We start from the raw sequence: 19,508 nt of genomic DNA, 5'->3' as shown, positions 1-19,508 counted from the left end.
TTGCAGCTTTTTAAACGGCAATCTTGGCTCGATAGCACCTTAGAATCTAACCTAAAGGTTAAATGGTAAATGACATGATGTTAACTGGTTTTAGACAAAGACAAGAAAAAATGTATTTTCAGCAAGAGGATTCGAACTAATGTTTCACACTTTCAAAAACTCTGCACTCATCCTTTGGGTCACATGCATGACTGGAATAAGCACATTTAATTGTGCTCTTATCTGTTCTCATAAAATTGCTCCACTTGCTTCTGGGTGGCACTGCTTAACCAGAAGCTGTGGGACTGTACTCTTTGGAGAATGGAATCATGCCCAGAGTACAGTATAAAAATTATTTGCGAAAACCATGGGACAAAAACAAAATTTTCAGCATTCAGCCACCATGTAAGACTAGGCAATGAATGAGAATGCTTACCTCCTTTGCAAGAACCTTCTGCATGATTCGCACCTCATCCGAGTCTATCCCTCGTGAAGGGCCTTGAGTCCTGTCAAAAAAAGCACAAAATTACTGAACACTGCCAGCCACCATAATGGCCGAGAACAACAAAATCGGCAGCTTATACAGGTCACCTCTGTCTGTGCTCAGACATCGCTGGGACCCTATTGCAAATGGACCTAATGCAGCACTAGCCTGTTGAACTAAACTAAGAAAAGTTCAGGCTAGAACAGCACACCCGTTAGAGAAGAAATCATATGAGGAACTGATGTAGCAATCAATGTACTAAGCAATTCAAAGCAAAAAAAAATGAGAAAAACAAAACACTATGCCTAACAGGATGTTTCAAACCAATGAAAATAACACCCACGGTGACTACTATTTAGATTACCCACAAATAAAAATGAAACTTGTTGACGCAGATCAGAATGGGCACTTCAGGTACGTGAAAAGCTGATTGGTTTTGCAGTAGAGTGATTTTTCGAGCAGTTCTACCTTTTTGCATTAGGCCGGTCCATGGCAAACTCGAGGAGGTCTTCACAGCTGACGTGGTCGCTGTTCTTGTATATTGTGGGTTGTGAGGGAGCATCAGCAGTAGCAAGGTGGTCCAGGCTGTCTATTTCTTCCTGAATCTGGCTCTCAAATGAATCGTCCACGTTACTGAAAGAAAAGCATTCATGGCTCAGTTTGACATTGTGCAGGTGCCAACAATTCTCACTGCAGAATTCTTAGCACAAGAGCAGCACTTAAACCTGAACCCAAGTCAATAATTTTGTAGACCAAGTACTGTACAAGAATATGAACTTCAAAAAGATTTTTTCAAGCAGTGTGCAGAAGCACTAGAGCATAAAGTGACATTGTGACAGCAAAAACACCATCACGGATAAAGAAAAGAAACACCTAGGTAGACTCCCATGCAAAGCACATGGCCAAATCCCCTCATTCTGCTCCTGTACTTGACCACGCGTGTGGCTTCAAAACGCAACTTCCACCTGCATGGTACCAGCAACTACATAAAGCAAAAATTTCTCTCTAAGGAGAAACACAAACACACCTGCATGTTCGCACTGGCTTCGGTGGATGAAATCGTGACTCGCCTTCCACTTTACTTCTGGCTGTCCTTGCCTCCACAGCTGCTATCCGCTCACTGATAGAAGTGTGCCTTACAGTTGGCACTGCGGCTGGCTCAGCAGGTGACTCACTGGCACAGTCTTTGCTGGTCTTGCCGTCTACCGCGTCAGCCGCTGTGCTGCCAGGTAGCAGCAGCAGTGGGTGTTTCCGCTGGTGATGCTTCAGCACTTGCACCGGCTTAGTTCGGTCCCTAGGTGGCAATGGCAAAGGATTTGTTTCCACACTTGACGATTCTGTTGACTGCAAAGGTGGTGGAGGGGGTGGTGTGCCAAGCCCGTTTCGCTGCACGGTTGTGCCACCCGAGCCAACGGCATTGGCTGCCAACCTTGCCAATGCAGCAGTGTGTGGCGTTGTGGGCCTGCAGCTGCTGGGAATACCATGACGATTACCCCTAATGCGAGGCTGAATTTGAATTCCACTTCGAATCCGTCGCAGTGGATTCATGTCTGCACCAGAATCCAGATCCGATAGATCGCTGCTCACTGCCGTCGTCACTGGTGCTGCTACAGGTGGAGCTGGCTCGACTGCTGCCACCTTTTCTGGTCCTTTGTCAACCAGACTGTTGTATGCTTCTTTAGCTTCTTCCGTAAGCGAGTCCTGGATGTCGGGGATCGCCTCTGCTTCTTCAGAGAATGTGCGCCTCCCCAATTTGGGACTTGACTTGAACTTGAAAGAAAACTTACGCTTGTTTGGAGAGCTGGGAGTGTGAGGGCTGTCCTGTGGGGCATCCGACTCTGACCGACCGTCTATTTCCTGCATACTCTGTGCAGCGGCCTCTTTGGCCAATGCGATGGCAGTCTCAAGCCTCTGTTCCTCGGCAGCCGAGATGGGCTTGACCGTGGCAAGCTGCTTCTTCTTAAACGTGTTGCTGGCGGACGACGGTTTTTGCGTCAGAGCCTCCTTCTGAGGCTCACTTTTAGCAGGAGCGCAACTGTCTTTGGGCATGCTGTCAAAATCAAAGTTGAGCTGAGTCGTCTCCAAAGCCCGAAACACTTCATCCATCAATGAGGGGCCAAAGTCCAGAGTCTATGGGGGATGATGGAGGGGGGAGGGGGTAAAACAAGTCTAATTAGAACATCCCCACCACATTCATGCACACACACATTCACACACTTAGCTTTCAGCTATGCAACACCTTTGGTGATAGGACACGGCCCGTTAGCATTTTGGAATTGTCAATTTTCCCACCAAGTCCCAAGCTTCAGGTAGCAGTCGCACAGCCATGAGGACATGATAAATGTAAGTGAGCACATGCAGATTTGATTGGTTAAACGGAGAGCCAGTGGAAGTGCATTTACTTTCAGTCAGTCACCGATTAGTGTAAAATAGGCGAATTATGACTGAAACAATTTCAGTACAATCATAAGCAGTGTTTCACTACAATTTTCTGAAGCCTATAGTAGCAACACAAAATTTTACAAAGACCTTTTGTAGTGCTTTGCTGCACACAGCCAAACAAGTAATATAAAACTAAATTTATCAAAGCTGGTGTCTAAGCATATCAAAAAAGAAACCACCCACAACACTGTCAACTTCATTTTAAAGGAGACAAGAAGCATTTAAGAATTAGGTAACTAGTGCTTTATTACTTCAGAACACTGCCAGAGGCAATCGCTGAGGGTGATTTCTCACTCTTGCTGATCAATCACTTGTATACTCATGCAAAAGCCGAAAACAACAGTGCACAGTCAGCAGAATAAGTTTACAGAACACTGTGGCTGTGAAAAAAACTAAAATATTTCAAGGCCTTGGCGCTTGGTGCTGAGATATGCACCATATTTGATACACACATGACTGCAGATTACACCACTGATTTTCACTAAATGCCTAGTTAGTGAGAATATTTCTTTTTTCAGTTCTCGAGTTTCATACTCTTTTGTAGCCAACTGTACCAGCTCTATAATAAGCACTCTACGTTCATCTAAAACAGGCTTGTTGCAGGAACCTGTCCCAATTCTTTTAGGAACAGCAGTTACCTCGAATTTAGGACTCTCTGTGGCGTCCATCTGTTCCTCATCGCTTATCTCGTGGTATTCGTGATCGGATTTCTGCCCATCCTTCGCTGTGGTGCCCTTCAGGTCCAGTGGCTTGGAAAGTTTCAGATCCTGCGGCTTGCCGCAGGAATCCTTCTCAAGAATGTACTCCTTTGTGAGATCTTTCTCGCTGCTAGTATCAGACCAAGTTTCTGCAAAAATGCGAGATCATTTCATTACTTGAGCAACAGACAAGGCAGCATTTGTGAGACCACAAAAACAAAGCAAAGAAGAATAAACGACTATGAAAAAAAAATATGTAAATGCTGAACCATTTGTGAATCCCTTCTTTCTTTCTTCAAAATGACAGCTGATGTTGGCCTCTAATTACATGAGAAGAAAATGCTCCAGAAATCATGCTTTATTGTAGGAGCTTGCTATCCAAGAGATCTGCCACATCACAGTTTAACATCACTTGAAGGACATTTGTTCCAAGACTGGTTGGTATCTGACTTGCACAAAGACCCTCGTGCGAGTCCCACAAGCAAAATTGCAGTCATTCATCTTCATGCTGTATACAGGAGTGACGGTATGCGGCAATATTGTTATGTGGCCCGAAGTGTAGGCAGGCACAAGGACGACCAGAGCACAGGGCACAGATCACAGCGAACACCGAGCAGATCGTGCACACACACCGGACACTTCCTCCACGTCAAGATTATCCGTTGAAATATTAAAAGACTTAAGTGTACAGCACAAACAGCCACTATCAAGCCTCTGCAATAAAGGCAACAACTATCTACATTTGCATAACTTAATGTAAACACATTAAGGTCTTTAGATTTCATAGATGAAAACAAAGTGACGCACCCAAGGCAGGGCCACTCTTGCCGTCCACTGTGGAGCTGGAGCCGTTTAGAAGTGGCGTCATATCTGAAGAGTCTGAAGAGTCCTTATCTTCCTGAGGCTTATCTGAAAGGCCAAAAAAGAAGCTTTCAGTGTGCCTGCTTCTCCTTGGCTTCTTGGCTGTTTCTGCAACAGCGACATGTGCAGAACAACACGCTACACTTTGTTTTCTTAATGCATACAATCTATTCTCATTAATCTGACACAGTTTGAGGATGTAAATGAGGTCAAATCATTAAGAGTGCGAATTCAAAGTTTTGGTCGAAATTTTGAGTAATATAGAAAGAAAGACCTTTATTTACTTTAACTACATTGTTTACACATCAAAGTACACTCTCTTTCACCTGTACACACAATTTCACAATGCTGATACACTATAAAGTAAGACCAGCAAGACAACAAAGTGATTAAAAATTCGCTCCCAGCATCACACATATTATAGGAAGAAATGCACTTACAGGGATTCACGACTTGCTTCGGCAGCTGCCCATATTTGTCACCAAGGAAGCCAACATCTCCAAAAAATGCTCCATCAAGTCCTACGTGGCCAGTATGCTTCAAGTCACCCTTCAAAGAAGAAATACGAAAATTCTCATCAAGCAATACTGCCACTATATACGCACTGAGTGCTCAGGGGGTACCCACAGACTGCACCTACGAATGTTGCCAGAGCTCATCAAGAGCAATAAAAGAGAACAGGAGCTACAATTTTACTTTAAGCATAAGTCGTAGTTTGACTTGTTACGTTTGCTTAGCGGGCGTTTTTGCAGCAATATGTAAAGCATGACTAAGGCACCCTCTGTAGCAGAAAATTTGAAATTCCATGAATTTCACAAGCAGCCACCTGCATGTTAACGTATGGTTCCTATCGCACAGGAGTGGCTGCACAATTTGCCTCGATAGCAAGGATCATTAAAAAATTGGCTCTTTCTCGCATCTCACAAGCCTGGTGGGTGAGCCTGTTGTAGTTATCTCAAAGAACAACAAAGAATTCACGCTATATTCTAGTTTGATTCCAAATATACTGTGAGGTGCTTTCTGAAGCATTTGATTTAAAAAAACTCATTATATTTGAGCACATAAAGTAGGTAATACTGCTTTTCAACAGTTGCCAGAACCGCAGTGATTGACATTCTAGCTTCTTTAAGCGGATGGAGAGCAAGCATGCCAAGGCACCAGCACAACTTTGTTACCAGGTTCTACATCTCAAGAGAATCCAGACAATTAAATTATTACCGGGAAGCCAAGGGCCTTAGGCATATGGCTAATAACGCTGCACATAATAAGACAGAAGCAGACGCTTAAATCTTGGGTGCCATGATTGCAAGGGGTGCCCTGATCTGCTGGCGTTGCTTGCAATCAAGTGAAGGTTTGCAGTGATCCTAAGAGCCGTGCACTCAACAACAATAGTGACACGGCTGAGTGTAGTTTCCACATGTTATAAGCCCAGGCAAAAAATGGAGTTGGTTAGCTTTCAGGAACAGACAGTGCAGCAGTCATAACACAATAAGAAAGGGGATGAGATTAGCTCCTGTCCCATCCGATTTCATGTGTTGCTGCAGCAGTGTTGTTGCAGAGAGCTAAAATGAACCAACTAGCCTCAAAGGCAAGCGTTACTGGGTCATTGACCCTACACTTAAAGCTTGCCTGGACTGCATCAATGAGCTTCTGAGCACGTAACTGCATGTTATAAACAACAGTGTTGTGATCGGCAACACATCTCAACAGCCCTCAGTTCACAAGACCCAAGCCCCGAGATTTGAGTGCATGAAAAATATAGTAGCGCATGGTGAAAGTAGAACCACAGCTGCAAGAAAGATCACCTTTCACAAAACAGTATGCAGGCAGTTTGACAGCACAAACGAATTTGAGGCACCAGGACACCAAACTGCCAAATGATGAGCATCAATTTGGCTGGCACACTTCTAAAGCAAGCAGGGGAACGAACCTGAGGACCTGAGATCATCTCTGGTCGCAGCCGACTTCGCCGACCGCTGGCGTAGGTCACACCGGCCCCCGACCTGGGATCCCACCGCGTGAAACTGCCGCTGGCTCTGCTGGAAGGCAGGTTGTGGCCAAGGTACGCGATGGTAGCAGCTGGGTTGAAAAGCCCAGTCTTTCCAGAGGCCGTGACACCTTTCCACAGGGACCATGCGTCAGGCCTGCGCACCGCACAAGTGCTGCTCAGTGAAGCCATCAGTGCACATGGATGTGTGTTTGGTGTATTTGGTTTATTGGGGTTCAACGTCCCAAAGCGACTCAGGCTATGAGGGACGCCGTAGTGAAGGGCTCCGGAAATTTTCGTCCACCTGGGGTTCTTTAACGTGCACTGACATCGCACAGTGCACGGGCCTCTAGAATTTCGCCTCCATCGAAATTCAGCAGTTGCGGCCAGGATCGAACCCGCGTCTTTCGGGTCAGCAGTTAAGCGCCATAACCACTGAGCCATCGCGGCGGCCAATGCACATGGATGTGTTTAGAACATTAGATGTAGGGAAAAAACGGTATGAAAAAATACAGATACAGAGTGTGTACAAAGAGAAAGAAAATATTCCAGAGTACAATGCAGCTCTCATCAAAAGCTGTCATGCAGCACTTGACTTGATATAGAAAGGTCTCTTCGATTTGGCTGCACTGGCTGCATAGTTCTGTCAAGTTCCGCGGTGGCACGAGTGCACAGTATCAGTTCAAGTGCAGCTTGGCACTGGCTGCTTCCAAAACGATTAGTAGAGTGCAGGCCTAGTCGTATACTAGCCTTGACGTCGCCACCATACAACAGCCAGCTGCGTGCTGTTGACATCAACGGCCGCCAAACTCTCAAACCATGGGTAGAATTTTCGAGCAGCGAATCGCAATAAGTGCTCCCATGAACCAGCCCCAGGAAGTCGCCGCGTTTTACTGAAAAAAAGTAACTACATGTATATGAGCAGATGATTTATAAATGTGTGCTGATATGCCGCTTACGGGGCTCGACATCATGGCTTAGGTTCAAAATTCTGACGCCATGAAGTTACCCAACTCCTCCTTTCAAGAATGAGCAGTCATCATTTCATTTAAACTGCAGTCAGATCTTCTCTGACATACACATGGGGGCCGCCATATTGCTGCACTACAGCTGCACTTTCAATTCTGAGAGTGCAAGCCAGGCAAGAACTTGCGCTGCACTATGCCGGCACTTATTCAAAACGAAGGCGAAAGTGCTGTACTCCATTGAACTGGTGCAGCGAGTGCAGCCAAATCGAAGAGACCTGAAGTGCAAGAACATCAGAACTGATGCCATGGCAAAGGAGGAGTTTGTTAACTTGCTTTCCTGTAGAGCACAAAAAGTCAAAATGGTTTAAGGTGCCTGCTCATAGATCTCCCACAAGCATGAGTTTGCAGTCTGGGACAGCAAAGATTGAGCACCTTTTATCTAGCACTGTGATGACATCACCGGTGCGGTAGTGTAAGGAATCTTTCTTCAGCTTGACCGAGCCTCCCATGGAAGTGTCTGGGCAATCCGTGATGGCTTGCACCTGCTCTGGCTTACACTGGAGGGCAAAGATGAGTGGCGAATTAATGACAGTGTAGCTCTCCATTTTTTTTCAAGGGTACTCCAAGAAAAAGTGAAAGACAGGAGCAGCTTGAGCACACATGCAGCTATTAGCAATGGCTAATGACCAACAAATTTAACTGACACAAGACTTACACAAAGTTCAGTCTTTCAAGAATACCTAGGAAAGGAAAAAATATATAATCATGTTTTTCCCAATGTTCAAGAGACAACTCATAGAAAGAACTTCTGAGAAAAAATAGGGTAGGTGGTTCTTCGTACATTCATGCTGACGACCATATCAGTTAGAGAGATAGTAAAGATGGTTGTCAAATAGCAACAGAAGAAGAAAATAAGAACTGTGGCAAGGAAAGGTCGTTCACTGCACTGCTCCTTTCACAACACTAAGCCAGTGCTGCAGAGGTGTTACTCACATCAGGTAGCATTTGGAGTATCTCGGCGAACTTTGGCCGCTTGTTTGGGTCATGCTGCCAGCACTTGAGCATGAGAGTGTAATAATCTTTGGGGCAGCAATCGGGCTGCTCTAGCCTCTGCAGGTTGGGCTCGTCTATTGCCTCCAGTATCTGTGGGCATGCAGGGAAGGCGGGGGGGGGTGAAGAGTTTGCAATTCTGTGAGCTCTGACTAAGGCCATAGCAGAAGAATTCCTTTAGTGATAACGTTTACAGGGCCCTTGAACCTTACCACCCTCAAATCTCAAGACCGGCAGAGAACAAAAGCAAGACAAACATAAAACAAAAACAGATGCAAATATGAAACACTGCATCAAGTCGCTACATTCAAAGTTGTATGCCAGCTAAAGATACATGATAAATAATTAAGCAAGTGCTTTGAACAGGGAACCAAAGACTACATATTTCTACTTTTAAGTTGCGCAGATGATGACAGAAGAAAAGAGTGTAAACAAATATGTCACACTGTTTACATATTGAAATCAGTAATGTGCAATAAGCGAAAAGTCATCACAATTTTCGTCGCTGTGACAATAACAACAATCTTATAAAATGCCTCCTGTATTTACTACGCAATGACCCTGCTTGCATAATGAACCCACCCCTCAAAAGATTTACTTTTTTTAACCTCGTGTAAAAAAACGCACACCTGACCCTCAGGGTTGATGTCTAGCATGTGTACGAACATCAATCCCATGATGTAGCAATAAATATCCATAAGCAAATTTTTGAACGTAACAAACATCAACGGCGTTAGCCAATCTCACCATGATTGACTGATGCCCTCAACTATCTAAAAATCATCGGATTGCGCCGTTATACACCTTTTATTGTGAACGATGTTGAACACCGATAACATGAACGTAGGTGACGTGGGGACGCAACTTGTCAACCACACACTTTGTTGAAAGTGGGTTCACTATGCGAGGAAGTGTGGCAAGTACTATTAGACATACATGGAAAACTCTATTCATCAAGCACCGATTTAGAAGTAAACTGGCTTCCTGGCACCAAAAATAAAAATTATATTGACTTCCAAAACACCAGGAATCACACTTGTGATGCAGACATAGATACAGAAAAAAGGAAAGAACCAGAAGCAAAATTCAGGAACATCAATCCCATGATGTAGCAATAAATATCCACAAGCAAATTTTTGAACGTACCAAACATAAAATTCTCAAATTAAACGTGCAGTATACAGCAACAGAAAATATCTACTTTATTCCTGACATCTCAAATATTTATGCAGCATGATCATGACCAAGAGAGTCTGAAGTGTGATAGAAAACACAAAAGCATTGGCCGCATCACATACAGTACACTACCGACCAGCAGAATTTTTTTCAGATTGCACAGCTCAACTGATGAAATGACAGATCACTTGCCTGCTGCCCTGTCAATGCAGCCCAAGGCTGGAAGCCGTAGCTGAACATCTCCCACAGTGTAACGCCGTATGCCCACACGTCAGAGGCAGACGTGAACCGCAGAAAGTTGATGCACTCAGGAGCACACCTGTTGAGAAATCACAGAAAAGTCACGCAGGAAACAAAAAGGCCTCATGAAAGCAGAATGTCCTGTGCTGCTCATTAGGCTGGAACTACATAAAGTCAACCATCTATGGCCCTGAATACCCCAAAGTTTCAGAAGAGAGCTACAACTTACCAAGCGATAGGAAGCTTGAGATTCACATTGAAGTTTGTCTGGTAGTAGTCTTTCCCTACACCCAGTGCTCGAGACAAGCCAAAATCACTGATTTTCACCTGAAATGAAACAAAAAAATTTTTGATGCACATATGTATCGCACCTCTGCCAGAAATAAAAGAGAATAAACTTTATTGAGAAACTGGTCTTTAGAGCTGCTTGACAATAAGATGGGTGGATTTTTCGTTCCAGAACTCCAGTGGCCCGAGCTGCTTCACGAACCTGGTAGATGAGCATTTTTTTCCACGCACAGATGTAAGGCAACCTTTTGTCAGAAGCCCGTTCCCCACTAGCTCTTCATATGTGATTGCACGCTTGAGGATTTCTTTGTTACGGGCAATAGTTGAACAAAGTACAGGTACACAACAAATGATCTTGCCAATTGCTTCTTCCTGTTACATACTATGCATGAGGCCAAAAGTGGCAAAGTGTTTATAGATGAAAAGCTTAGCTCTCAAATCTGAGCTCCCTTTGTGATGATCATGATGAGTTTTCATAGCACAAGGGCAGCCTAGGCCAAAGAGCGTCATGACACAAGGCATTTTTCATTTACACAAGGTTTCACCGATTTCCCAATCATTTCACCCCAGATAAGCCAAGCACCAAACCAGGTGTTTGACTAAATGCATGTTTGAGGCAGCACAGAACAACTTTGGGCTCAGGCACTGGAAGCAATTCAGCCTTGCATGTCAAGGACTGCCACTGTTCCGCCCCGGTTTCACCTGGTCAGTATTATGGGTCGGGGGAAATCAGGACTTGAGTGCGAGCTGCTGGAAGTGTTTTTAATCAGGAAAAATAAGCAGATATGTATAAGCAACCCTTCAATCATAATCAGTTAAAAGGAGTTTCAGTTTCTACCTTTGTAAAGCTTTCCCTCACCAAGTGTGCGCTTGCGCAGGAAGTTTGTATAAATGTGGTTCAATTCCTCGGAACAAATCAGTTGTAAGTCCAGCAGTGCTGTGTGTGTGTGCCTCCTTGTTCTTGTTCTGCGTCTGTTTCGCTCGTTCCACCTTTATGCATTATGAACCAACTGGCCCAGCAATTTACTCCAGCGGAATTAAAACACTCTCTTATCACTGCTTCTGTCCCTCATTGCCACCATGCGATATATTTTTTTTTTTTTTTGCCAGCTGATAAAGCTGGCACAGCACAATGTTATGAGCTTTGCAGTGAATTCTCCCTTGCATGTATAGAAAGAATGAAAGCGGAGGATAACTACCACTGCCCTTCCATGAGTATTTGCTAGCTTATGCTTCATGCTAGGTAGAGTGCACTACCAGATTACTAAAAAGCAATCTTGTATAAACCTCACAAACTTTGTGAGGACGCCTTCGTCCCCTGCGTTCACTTTCCCGCATTGCACCCCCCACTGTAGTTAGCTCCCCCGAAATGCGCTCTTCTCAGTTTGGTTACTTTAACTAACAGGGGAGGGCGCTAGCATCGCAGCGACACCAGCGCCACGGATGGCGTGTTTTGCCGCTCGCGCGCGGGGGAAGGCTGGCTCTCTTCTCCTGGGGGCCGGGAAGGCGAGTGGGTGTTTCGCACGCGGCTCCGCTCTTCGTCGACGGGCGCCTCTTGGTCGGAACTTGCTCCCGCCGAGCCCGTCCCGTTCGGCCTCGGAGCTTATCCCTCTGCCCTATTGTGGGCAAACGTTCGCTCGTAACCGTGCTGGTGAGTCGGACATCCTCGAGTCCTCAGTGTATTTTGTTGCTAGCTGGCGTTATTGTTGTTATAGCAATAAATGCCTTGTTTGTGTCAGCCAGTGTGTCATTCCTTTGTTCCCGCAGAGCAAGGCCCGCCGTGGTCGGCGTGCGCTCGGTAGCGCTCGCAACCACGGGGTGGGGTCCGCGCGGTTTTGAACTGGGTCAGCCACGCTTAAACGGGGAGAACGGATTTATCTCCCCCTATTTAAACCCCATAACTTTCATAGGGTATACTGAAAATTTTTAGCAAAATGAAGATGCAAATGAAGTGACAATGAAAGCTCACTGTATTCAACCCATGATTTCTCTTTCTTTTTCTTTTTTTTTTTCCAAGCTGCACAAGGACAGTGGAGAGAGCAAGAGTGAGCAAGAGGTGGAGCCACCTTGTTCTTGGCGAAGACGAGGATGTTGCGTGCAGCCAGGTCCCTGTGGATGAGACGCTTGCTCTCCAGGTACTGCATGCCATCGCAGATCTGCATGGCGAAGTCACACAGTGCCATCACGGGGAAGCTGGGCCGCAGGGCAGCCTCCTTCAGACACTCCAGCAGGGACCTCAGAGGGGCCAGCTCGGTCACCTGCATTGCGCACCATCAACCGGTCACGACTACCGGTTGTTTTCTGCAATCACATACAGGCCAACACCCTTGGTTTGGATAACCGCGGGAAAAAGAATGTTGACCTACATCTGAATAATTGTAGAATTGAAAGGGCATCAAAAAAAGTTTTCCGAAAAAAATAAACGAACCCTAAACAAAAATGAAACCAAGGCATTTGAGGACTAACTTGAATACTAAGAACATGCCCTTGCCAAGTGGGTTTCAAGTCAAATGTCCCAGAAAGGCATGCCTGTGGTTCACTTACCAGCATGAGGGACACCGTGTCCAAAACAACTCCGTAGAGCCTGACAATGTGCTCATGGTCTATGGTATGCATGATGACGGCCTCCTTGAGGAACTCCATGGGGTTGTTCTGCATCTGGTCCTTGCTGAGACACTTGATGGCCACCTGAATCTGCACAACAGTGTGGTGTGGCGCGCCATCAGTGCGTGGCTACAACCACTGAGCCAAAACTTAGACTCACTGATGCATGGCCAGTTCACAAGCAAACATAATGGTGCACATAGCAAAATGCACGCTTTTTAGAGGAAGAAAATGAAACGTATTACTGCATCAAGTTCCGCTATGTGCAAGTGAAACAGGTAAAACTAGTTTAGAAGACCTTCCAAATCAGAAAGGTGTGTTTTCAAGTAACACCGAAAGCACCTTAAAAGGAGAGCATGCCAACAATGCAAGACAGACAGGTTCTTTTGCAGAAATGATGACTCTGGCTTCACTAAAGCTGACCAGTGCAAGGGTGCAGCTAGCACTCCAGAAACAGGCGTTTTTGAGATAACAATACACGCTAGCCTCAAATGCTGCATGACAGAATTGGCATAAAACTGTGAATCACATTAATGTAGTTATTTGCCACATTTCATGTGCTCGCAACATCAAGCTGCCTTGTTTTGCTGCATATCGTGCTGAATGTGAGAACAGGAGCCCAGATCTCTGTGGGCTGCACTAACATTTTTTACCATGCACTGAAACTAGAAAATTTTTGTAAAAAAGAAACAACCACGCCTTACAAACAACAATAATATTACTGTCACAGAATGGGAGGAGCATTAAAGGGACACTGAGGAGAAATTGAAGTTGGCCTGTATCGACAGAATGCCAGCTCCTGATTACAAAAACGCCACTCATACTGACAACAAAGCTCTTGTAACGTAGAAAAGAGCAAGAACCAAAATACAGGTATCGCCGCCACAGGCCAAACTCGCAAGTACAAGCGTGGTGACGTCATAGGACAAAACAGTGTTGCTAGAACCAATGGTTCTAGCAACACTAGGACACTAGACGCCACGAATCACTGAGGCGCAACCAATGCATGCGCAAATCTCCTTGACATCGCCAGATGGCGCCACGTACCCGGCAGCTACGCGCGCCTGCAGCATCGGGACCAATCAGCGCCTGCTGACCGGCGGACCGGCGGTAGGCGGGCTCCCGGTATTCCGCTAACAGTAACAAGGTACACGGTATGCTAAAGGTGTCTATTTGCGAGAACTTCTTTGACCACTTCGAGAGCGGGATCCATCGTAACGCTGGCAAAACGCCGGTGCAAACGTAAACGAAGCGACGGTAGCGACGCCCGCAATAGCCGATAGATGCCTTCAACGTGCGGCCGGCGGTAGCTTTCTTTTCGGCTGCTGCTAGGCCGCACTGCTGGCCGCCAGAAACCACGGAGTCTGCGTTACGTCATGTTCACGACATGTTTCACGTCACTTAGTCCTGTGTCGTCATAGGAGAATTCCAAGTTTGAATCAGAGCGGTGGGAAAAACTTTTTCAACTTCGAATCCAAATTTCTTAGAAATAAATGCATCTTTCGCTGCCGGCTGAGTGGCAACAAAGCCATGACATGCCGAACTATTGGATTTTGCTTTAAAAAAAAATATTAATAGAGCTCTCCTCACTGTCCCTTTAACATAGCTACAATTGTCACTGTTCATTCAAAAACGATAAAGAGTTCAATGAAAGTGGCTGGAAAAAATCTAATAGGAAATAAAAGCAACGGTATCAATCCTGTGAACATTCCCTGTGCACTGAGGCACCCTGATGTTGGCCTTTGCAGAACTTTTACAGAAATGGAGTTTATAAATTTACCTACAGATGGCACCACAAAAGAAATAGCAATGCATCGCAGACTAGGCATTGTAGTTGGGTAAGCTCACCCTGTCCCCGTCTTCGTTGGTCCACACTCCTTGCTGGACCACGCCAAACTCCCCCACACCCAGCTCCTTGTTGATGACGATACTGTCGGCGGGGATGATGTGCTTGCTGGGCACCCGCACCTGGGAGGATGATGTCCCACCCTTGTCCGCACTTGTGTCCAGCAGCAGCACGGATGACTGGTCTGTGTCATCTTTGGCCTTGGGTAGGATCATCTGCACACACATGGAAGCAACAGCACCCCATCATGTTTATGGTTCGGCTGCTGAATCCCAAGGGCACGGGTTTAATCCCAGCCATGGCCGTGACAGCCGTTTTTCAATGGAAACGATGTCAGCACACATTAAAGAACCACAGGTGGTCTAAATTAATTTGGAGCCCTCCACCATAACATCCTTCATAGCCCATGTGTCGCATTTCGTTGTTAAACTCCAAAATTTATGATCTACATTTCTTTACGTACACACATTCCAAACCTACTGAAGTAACAAAAAAAATTAGGGGGACGCTTAGGCTCCACCTTCAAGGGTATGAAGCGACAGCGTCAATGGCTCCCTTCAGTGGTTTCTCTTCCCACACAGTCGCTGTTCTTGGTTCGCATTTAGGCATTTATCACAATTATCACAAAATAGTTTCCACAATGCAGTTTGCGCTCGTAATGTTGCTTCTACATACATACACAATGATTAGTACTCACTGCACTGCGCACACAATCATATGGCCACAAAGGAACGTTCCACCCACACGCAGGTTCCGCACTAAGAAAACTTCATACTGCTCGCACCCCATCTACTGGGGCAGCAGCATAGATCAGATCGCAGAGATTCTCCGATGGCCGCTGCATGCTAGCACCACTCCTCATGTCAAGCAAAGAGGATATCATGCGAGTTTCTAGGAATGTTCCAAGAATACAGACTGCCATAGAGCACTGCACGGGCCTCAATCTGAGGCCCGAGCCTGGCCCGGGCCCGAGACCTGAAGCCCGAGCCCGGCCCAGGCCCGCGGCTTCAAGCCCGGGCCCAGCCCGGGCCCGCTAAATTATCGCTCTAGCGAGCCCGGCCCGGCCCGTGAATCCCGGAGTGAAGCCCAGCCCGGGCCCGGCCCGGGCCCGGCCCTGCCCGTTTCACAGTAACGCTTCAGGTATACTGCTCACTCTGAGCAAGTAGACCGCTACTACACCGATAAGAAACTGGCCGACAAAGGTTCTGAAACCGCAGTTTGGCTTTCAGAAATTTGGTTCTTTTTAACCAAGAAGGTACAGATGAAGAGTAGTGCTCGCCAGGCCCGTCTTTTGGACAGTGATCTCGTGTAGGTGGGCAAAGATAAACTCGGAAGTACCGAGAGCTAAATAAAAAGGGCTGCATACACTCCTAGTAGCCTACTTTGCGTTCCCCCCTGATTTTAATCAGTCATATTATGCCGCCCGCGAAGTATAAATATTAAAGCTGCCTAGCAAGCAGTGGGATGGCATTTCTTTTAGTGAACGCGATCTCATAGGTTGACCTCATAGCCGAACTGGTCGCCTTTCAGCAGAAACGAAAAGCTAAAAGGCTTGAGTATTTCACGGTATGTGCTTAAAGACTATAAGCGTCCTAAACTGATATGTTCTTCCCGAATGCATTTCTAGTATAGGTATGTTTTGGGATGACGAACAATCAATGGCCAATTAAGGCCGGTTGAATTTTACTCGTTCTGCACCGCGGCGTGGAAATAAGGAAATAAATAAGTCAATGAATAAAGCTTAGTTTTTTTTTTCTTGGCGCGTACTATAACCCATAGCTCATCCGTGTCGCTGCTTCAATGCCGCAGTTGTGCACTTCACTCTGCAATAGCGAATGAAAAGTCGGACACCAGCCGTTTCTGTACGGACCCAAGTCCGACTCGGGCCCGCAACTTCAGGCCCGAGCCCGGCCCGGGCCCGCAACTTCAGGCCCGGGCCCGGCCCAGGCCCGGCAATATAAATCACGTCCCGGCCCGGCCCGGCCCGCGGGCCCGGGCTTTCGGGCTGGCCCAAGCCCGTGCAGTGCACTAGACTGCCATGCTGTAATCGCTGGCAACCACAAGGATATTGTGAGACGGCAGAACAAGCGCTCCTCATGTATCCCTGTTATGTATGTAACGTGTATTCTTATGTAACCGATTATTCTTCCCGTTAACCTCCCTGCCTTTCCTCTTCTACCTCCTCCTCCATTCTTGTCTATTCCTAACACGCGACAACGTATGGGCAACCACCATTTTCTGTCCAGTGCAACTGACGTTGGCTCCACCAGGCCGGGTCACAATTAACAGATGGGGATCGAATGCCGCCCCGTCCGTGCTTACGAGAGCACATCTTTCAGCCGACAACCACGCACGCACGAACAGCGCGCATGTGTGGCGCATAATCCCCAGGCAGCAGCTGACGGTCTCCTTCCGCCCCCGTGGCCCACTCCCCTTTCCCCCGTCCGCTGGAAAGCGCGCGCTACGAGTGCTACACGCATGGCGACGCATTCCAACCGAGCGCAACCGTATCCGCCGATCCGTGTAATGAGCCCGCGCGTGCGCGCGCGCTACCGCGGGAAGTAGCAGCGCGGCAACACCACGCCGCTTCAGAATTGGCCTCCCCGCGGTCTTTATTTCTTGCGATTCTCCCGCGTCCTTCGCATGTCTGCCACTCGTCGAAGGCGGAGCCCGCGCGAAACGCGCCAGAGAGAGAGAGGCCGCGTTTTAAAATCGCGCGTTTTTTTTTTGTTTTTTTTTTTGCTAATGCGCCAGCTCAGAATCTGTGCACCTCGCACGGCCAGTTTTGAGAACTTAGCTATTATTATCGCGTGCCTAAGTGACTAGAAAATAGCAGACGAATTTGGCCGTGTCCTCTGGTACTTTCCTACTTCGTTCGCGCACGCGCAATCTGGGGGAAAATTCGCGGCCTGCGCCAAAAGGGGGAGAGAGAGAGAGACGGGAACGAAAGGGTCAGAGAGTAAACTCATTAGCTTTGAGGGATTACGCAGGTGGCCCGCCCAGGACAAGGAAATCATTGTCGATATACATCCCTTACAGAATAATTTTCTCGTGATTATTGAAAATGTGGCAAAAACATATCGCACCAAGCAACCAAAATATACGACTTTCGCTTATGACGTGCGATTATCGTGATTTACTAGCATGTTTTCTGTAGGAATTGTCTAACATACAAAAACTCAAGTAAGAGCGCAACATAGGCGTATGGGCCTATCAAATTTTTTTGTTAGTAAAATTTGATAGTCAGGCATTTCGTGGCTTTGTTGCCGCTTGCCCGGTAGCGAAAGGGACGAGATTTGAATTCGAAATTAAAAACTTCTTCCCGCCGCTCTTTCTTCACGGGACTTTCTCATTACGAAACAGCCGAAAAGTGACGTAAACTGGTGTGAACGGGAATCCCCCGTGATTGCGGCGCGGTGCAGCCTAGCAGCAGCCGAATGAAAACTACCGCCGGCCAGACGTTGACGGCCTCTTATAAGCCGTCGTCGCTTCGTGTACGTTGCACCAGCGCCACGATGGATCCCGTTCCCGGCACCGACAACGAAGTTCTCGCAAAGAACTGCGGCCTGCACTTCAGCGGCCTCAACCCCACACAGCGTGCGATAAGCTCCTGAGGGCTGGGGAGGCGGGTCTGGCAAGATAGTCCAAGCGCCAAGGAGTCGGCAGCGTCGCTGTCACCGCCGACACACCGTCACGACTGATGAGACTGGTACGTGCGGACATATTTAAATACTGTAATAACAGTCCTCGCAGCGCCGGTTATGCAGCCCAAGGTATTGGTACGTGGTCGAAGCGAACACGCCGAGCGGAGCGTTTGCTAACGTGGAGGTCGATGCAACGTACGTTAGCAATAATCCACAGGTGCTTTCATCGTCGCAAGTGCGTGCCGCTGCATGATATTCGTCATGAGGAGCACTCAGAGGTCATCTGCAGCTCCGCACTTGTAAATCGAGGTTCGTCAAAAACGAAACCACGCGGGCACGCAAAGCGCGTAGCCGCGAAGCACCAAAACATACCGAAGCTCAGCTGGCCGTCTGTAGCGCCGCCAAGTTCGCAGCAGACGGTTTCGACTGGAGGTGAAATGTTGACTCAGCGCCCGTACGAATACATGGAAACAGAAGTTTTCAAAGCAGTTTTCCGGTTTCACGGTGCACATATATGATGTCGCCCTTTCGTGAAGAACAACCAATTTCATCCTAGAACAGATTCTGAAAGTATGAAGCGCCATTTCGACGGCAATATGTTTTTAAGACACCTACGCATGAGAATGATTCACGGCTGGGGGTAGGGAACGGGAGCACGGGCCAGAGAAATAGAAGTAAGCAAAAATTTCAGAAATATTTTTTTCGTTTCACAGAGTACTCGTGGACGCGGCTCTTCGTTAACAGTTGGCGAGTGTTTTGAAGAAGAGTGTGACAAAGTATGCTACGTCATTTCGAAGCAATCTTTGTAAAATGGCACTATAAATGTGTGTTGCGAAGCCGGACATACCCCAAAAAGGCGCTCTATCCGAATCGCGCAAGCTTCTCGCTTAGTCCGACATGCTGCCTCATCGGACGTTTGAGCCCATGAGTGCCGTCGGAGGGTGCCCGGCGGCACTGGGGATCGAACCCAGCACCTCCCGAATGCGAGGCAGATGATTTACCACAAGGCCATGGACTCAGAGAACGCGAACTCCGCCGAATCAATGATGCACTCGTTTATTCGAGGGCCATGTAACCGGTGGGTATCCGTCGGTGGGTATCCGGCGGCACTGGGGATCGAACCCAGCACCCCCCGAATGCGAGGCGGATGCTCTACCATAAGGCCATGGACTCAGAGAACACAAACTCCGCCGAGCCACTCAAGCATTGGTTCATTCGAGGGCCATGTACGCTGTACCCCT

At 47.2% G+C, this 19,508-nt stretch overlaps 1 protein-coding gene across 2 annotated transcripts in view; it reads right to left on the bottom strand.

Moving 5' to 3' along the window:
- Ack-like (activated Cdc42 kinase-like) overlaps positions 1 to 19,508 on the bottom strand; it is a 79,682-nt gene that overhangs the window by 5,620 nt on the left and 54,554 nt on the right. For both annotated transcript variants that reach the window (XM_089575080.1, XM_089575079.1), the window contains exons 3-16: positions 14,626 to 14,838; positions 12,718 to 12,867; positions 12,240 to 12,431; positions 10,115 to 10,212; positions 9,838 to 9,964; positions 8,413 to 8,562; positions 7,852 to 7,976; positions 6,395 to 6,608; positions 4,905 to 5,013; positions 4,411 to 4,512; positions 3,544 to 3,752; positions 1,491 to 2,593; positions 932 to 1,096; positions 416 to 485 (exon numbers count right to left, since the gene is read on the bottom strand). In XM_089575080.1, coding sequence (XP_089431206.1) covers positions 416 to 485; positions 932 to 1,096; positions 1,491 to 2,593; positions 3,544 to 3,752; positions 4,411 to 4,512; positions 4,905 to 5,013; positions 6,395 to 6,608; positions 7,852 to 7,976; positions 8,413 to 8,562; positions 9,838 to 9,964; positions 10,115 to 10,212; positions 12,240 to 12,431; positions 12,718 to 12,867; positions 14,626 to 14,838 — 3,027 coding nt within the window. The remainder of the gene's footprint in view (positions 1 to 415; positions 486 to 931; positions 1,097 to 1,490; positions 2,594 to 3,543; positions 3,753 to 4,410; positions 4,513 to 4,904; positions 5,014 to 6,394; positions 6,609 to 7,851; positions 7,977 to 8,412; positions 8,563 to 9,837; positions 9,965 to 10,114; positions 10,213 to 12,239; positions 12,432 to 12,717; positions 12,868 to 14,625; positions 14,839 to 19,508) is intronic.

This window comes from Amblyomma mixtum, chromosome 2, assembly GCF_055824585.1.
Source record: "Amblyomma mixtum isolate Tamu chromosome 2, ASM5582458v1, whole genome shotgun sequence".
Classification (NCBI taxonomy): Eukaryota; Metazoa; Arthropoda; class Arachnida; order Ixodida; family Ixodidae; genus Amblyomma; species Amblyomma mixtum.
The sequence above is the reverse complement of the archived record's forward strand: the minus strand, read 5'-3'. Positions and strand labels throughout refer to the sequence as shown.